General features: G+C 36.4%; 1 protein-coding gene across 1 annotated transcript in view; it reads right to left on the reverse strand.

The window, feature by feature from the left end:
* Window positions 1-2,213: 2,213 nt before the first annotated feature.
* The window catches only part of LOC120083456 (alpha-1,4 glucan phosphorylase L-1 isozyme, chloroplastic/amyloplastic), a 7,307-nt gene continuing 5,309 nt past the window's right edge, over window positions 2,214-4,211 (reverse strand). Inside the window, exon 11 of the mRNA XM_090313530.1 lies at window positions 2,214-2,255. Within this exon, the coding sequence (XP_090169656.1) occupies window positions 2,214-2,255 (42 nt within the window). The remainder of the gene's footprint in view (window positions 2,256-4,211) is intronic.

The following is a 4,211-nucleotide window of genomic DNA, read 5'->3' on the forward strand; positions in this document are numbered from 1 at the left end:
CGTAGAAACCTGAAATTCGCTATTTTTGGACTTTTTCTTGACGTTTTGGTCCCAAGTTCATCAATATAGGTACTAAATTTGGACTGAGAGCACATTTTGACACGTAAAAACCTAAAGTTCGTCCATTTTAGACTCTTTCTCGACCTTTTGTGTCAAAGTTCCTCTATGCAGGTACAAAAACTCCTCTCAAGAGTTCAAAAGTATCATTTGAACAAAACATCGTCCAAATTTGGACTTGAAGCACATTGCAACAAGTAGAAACCCAAAGTTCTTCATTTTTGGACTCTTTCTTGACCTTTTGGTCCAAAGTTCATCCATAGAGGTACAAAACTTTTATCCAGGGTTCATAAATCACTTTTAAACTAAACTACGACCAAATTTTGATTGAAAGCACATTTCGACACGTAGAAACCCAAAGTTCGTCCTTTTCCAACTTTTTCTTGACCTTTTGTGTCAAAGTTCGTCCACACAGGTACAAAACTCCTTTCCATGCTTCATAAGTATCTTTTGAACCAAACTTTGTCCTAATTTGAACTTGAAGCACATTTCAACAAGTAGAAACCCAAAATTCGTCCTTTTCAGACTCTTTCTTGACATTTAGTCCTAAGGTTCATTCTTTCTAGTCTCTTTCTTTACTCTTTGTGCAAAAGTTCATTCACATCGGTACAAAAATACTTTCCAGGGTTCATAAGTACCTTTTGAACCAAAGTTTGTCCAAATTTTTAAATATAGTAGACTTCGACATGTAGAAGTCTCAAGTTCGTCCTTTTCGGACTCTTTCTCGACCTTTTCTATCTAAGTTCGTCCACACTAGTACAATACTTATTTCCAGGGTTCATAAGTGTCTTTTGAACCAAACTTATTCACAATTTGGACTTGAAGCACATTTTGACAATTAGAAACCCAAAATTTGTCCTTTTCAGTCTCTTTCTTTACCCTTTGTGCCAAAGTCACCCGTATAGGTACAAAATCCCTTTCTGAAGTTCATAAGTACCTTTTGAACTATACTTTTACCAAATTTTGACTTAGAGCACATTTCGAAATGTAGAAACCTGAAGTACGCAATGTTTGGAATCTTTCTCGATGTTTTGGTCCTAGGTTAATCAATATAGATACTAAACTTCTGACCAGAGTTCATAAGTAACTTTTAAACCAAACTTCGACCAAATTTGGACTGAGAGCACATTTTGACACGTAGAAACCCAAAGTTCGTCATTTTTGGAATCTTTCTCGACCTTTTGTTTCAAAGTTCATGCACGCAGGTACAAAAACTCCTCTCCAGAGTTTATAAGTATCGTTTGAATAAAACTTCGTCCAAATTTGGAATTGGAGCACATTGCGACAAGTGGACACCCAAAGTTCGTCATTTTCTAACTCTTTCTTGACCTTTTGGTCCAAAGTTCATCCAGGTACAAAACTCTTATCCAGGGTTCATAAATAACTTTTAAACTAAACTACGACCAAATTTTGACTAAGAGCACAATTCGACACGTAGAAATCCAAAGTTGGTCCTTTTCCAACCCTTTCTTGACCTTTTGTGTCAAAGTTCGTCCACAAAGGTACAAAACTCCTCTCCAGGCTTCATAAATATCTTTTGAGCCAAACTTCGTCCTAATATGGACTTGAAGCACATTTCGACAAGTAGAAACCCAAAGTTCATCCTTTTCAGACTCTTTCTTGACATTTTGTGCCAAGGTTCATCCTTTCTATTCTTTTTTTTTACCCTTTGTGCAAAAGTTCGTCCACATAGGTACAAAAATGCTTTCCAAGGCTCATAAGTACCTTTTGAACCAAAGTTCGTCCAAATTTTTAAATATAACAGACTTCGACAAGTTGTAATCCAAAGTTCGTCCGTTTCAGACCCTTTCTCGACCTTTTCTGTTTAAGTTCGTCCACACTGGTACAAAACTTATGAACCCTAGAAAGTAGTTTTGTACCTATGTGGACGAACGTTGGTACAAAGGGTAAAGAAAGTGACTGAAAAGGACGAACTTTAGGTATCTACTTGTCGAAATGTCTCCAAGTCCAGATTTGGAAGAAGTTTGGTTCAAAAGACACTTATGAATCCTAGAAAGTCGTTTTGTACCAGTGTGGTCGAACTTAGGCACAAATGGTCGAGAAAGAGTCCGAAAAGGACGAACTTTGGATTTCTACAAGTGGAAATCTGCTATGACTAAAAATTTGGATGAACTTTGGTTCAAAAGGTACTCTACTTATGAACTTTGGTCAGAAGTTTTGTACCTATATTGATGAACCTGGGACCAAAACGTCGAGAAACAGTCCAAAAATGGTGAACTTCTGGTTTCTACATTTTGAAATGTGCTCGAAGTTAAAATTTGGCCAAAGTACGGTTCAAAATCTACTTATGAACCCTAGAAAGGAATTTTATACCTATGCGGGCGAATTTTTGCACAAACGGTTGAAAGATACTGAAAAGAACAAACTTTGGGTTTCTACGTGTCCAAATATGCTCTTAGAACAAATTTTGTTGAAGTTTGGTTTAAAAGTTACTTATGAACTCCGGTCAGGAGTTAGTACCTATATTGATGATCCTAGGACCAAAAAGTGGAGAAAAAGTCCAAAATGGCGAACTTCAGGTTTCTACGTTTCAAAATGTGCCCCAAGTAAAAATTTAGTCAAAGTATAGTTCAAAAGGTACTTATGAACTCCAGAAAGGGATTTTGTACCTATGCGGGTGACTTTGGCACAAAGGGTAAAGAAAGAGATTGAAAAGGACAAATTTTGGGTTTCTAATTGTCAAAATGTGCTACAATTCCAAATTTGGAAGAAGTTTGATCTGGTGTGGACGAACTTAGGCACAAAAGGACGAGAGAGAGTCCGAAAAGAATGAACTTTTGATTTCTACAAATTCTAAAAGTTAAAGTCTGCTACGACTAAAAATTTGGATGAAATTTGTTTAAAAGGTACTTATGAACCCTAGAAAGTAGTTTTGTACCATTGTGGATGAACTTAGGAACAAAAGGTCGGGAAAGAGTCCGAAAAGAACGAACTTTTAATTTCTACAAGTGGAAGTCTGATATGACTAAAAATTTGGATAAGTTTGGTTCAAAAGGTACTTATGGACCCTAGAAATTAGTTTTGTACTAATGTGGATGAACTTTGGCACAAAAGGTCGAGAAAGAGTCCGAAAAGAAAGAAGTTTGGATTTTTACAAGTGGAAGTCTGCTATGACTAAAAATTTGGACGAAGTTTGGTTCAAAAGGTACTTATGACCCTGGAAAGTAGATTTGTACCATTGTGGACGAACATAGACACAAAAGGTCGAGAAAGAGTCTGAATAGAACGAACTTTTTATTTCTACAAGTGAAAGTCTACTATGACTAAAAATTTGGACGAAGTTTGGTTCAAAAGGTACTTATGAACCCTTAAAAGTATTTTTGTACCATTGTGGACGAACTTTGGCACAAAACGTCGAGAAAGAGTCTGAAAAGAACGAACTTTGGATTTCTACAAGTGAAAGTCTGCCATGACTAAAAATTTGGACGAAGTTTGGTTCAAAAGGTACTTATCATCCCTGGAAAGTAGTTTTGTACCATCGTGGACGAACTTGGGAACAAAAGTACGAGAAAGAGTCCGAAACGGAAGAACTTTGGAGTTCAACAACTTGAATTTTTCTATGACTAAAAATTTGAACGAAGTTTGGTTCAAAAATTACTTATAAACTCTAGAAAGTAGTTTTGTACGATTGTGGATGAACTTAGGCAATAAAGATCGAGAAAGAGTTCGAAAGGAACGAACTTTGGATTTCTACAAGTGAAAGTCTAGTATGACAAAAAATTTGGACGTAGATTGGTCAAAACGTACTTATGAACTTTGGAAAGTAGTTTTGTACGATTGTGGATGAACTTAGGTAGAAAAGGTCGAGAAAGAGTCCGAAAAGAACGAACTTTGAATTTCTACAAGTTGAAGTCTTCTATAACTAAAAATTTGGACGAAAGTTGGCTCAAAAGGTACTTATGAACCCTGGAAAGTAGTTTTGTACCATTGTGGACGAACTTAGGCACAAAAGGTCAAGAAAGAATCCGGAAAGGACGAACTTTGGATTTCTACAATGGGAAGTCTGCTATGGCTAAAAAATTGGACGAAGTTTGGTTCAAAAGGTACATATGAACCCGGGAAAGTAGTTTTGTACCATTATGGACGAACTTAGGCATAAAAGATCGAGAAAGAGTCCGAAAAGAACGAACTTT

This window comes from Benincasa hispida, chromosome 1, assembly GCF_027475165.1.
Source record: "Benincasa hispida cultivar pf3 chromosome 1, pf3_genome.v1.1, whole genome shotgun sequence".
NCBI classification, from domain to species: Eukaryota; Viridiplantae; Streptophyta; class Magnoliopsida; order Cucurbitales; family Cucurbitaceae; genus Benincasa; species Benincasa hispida.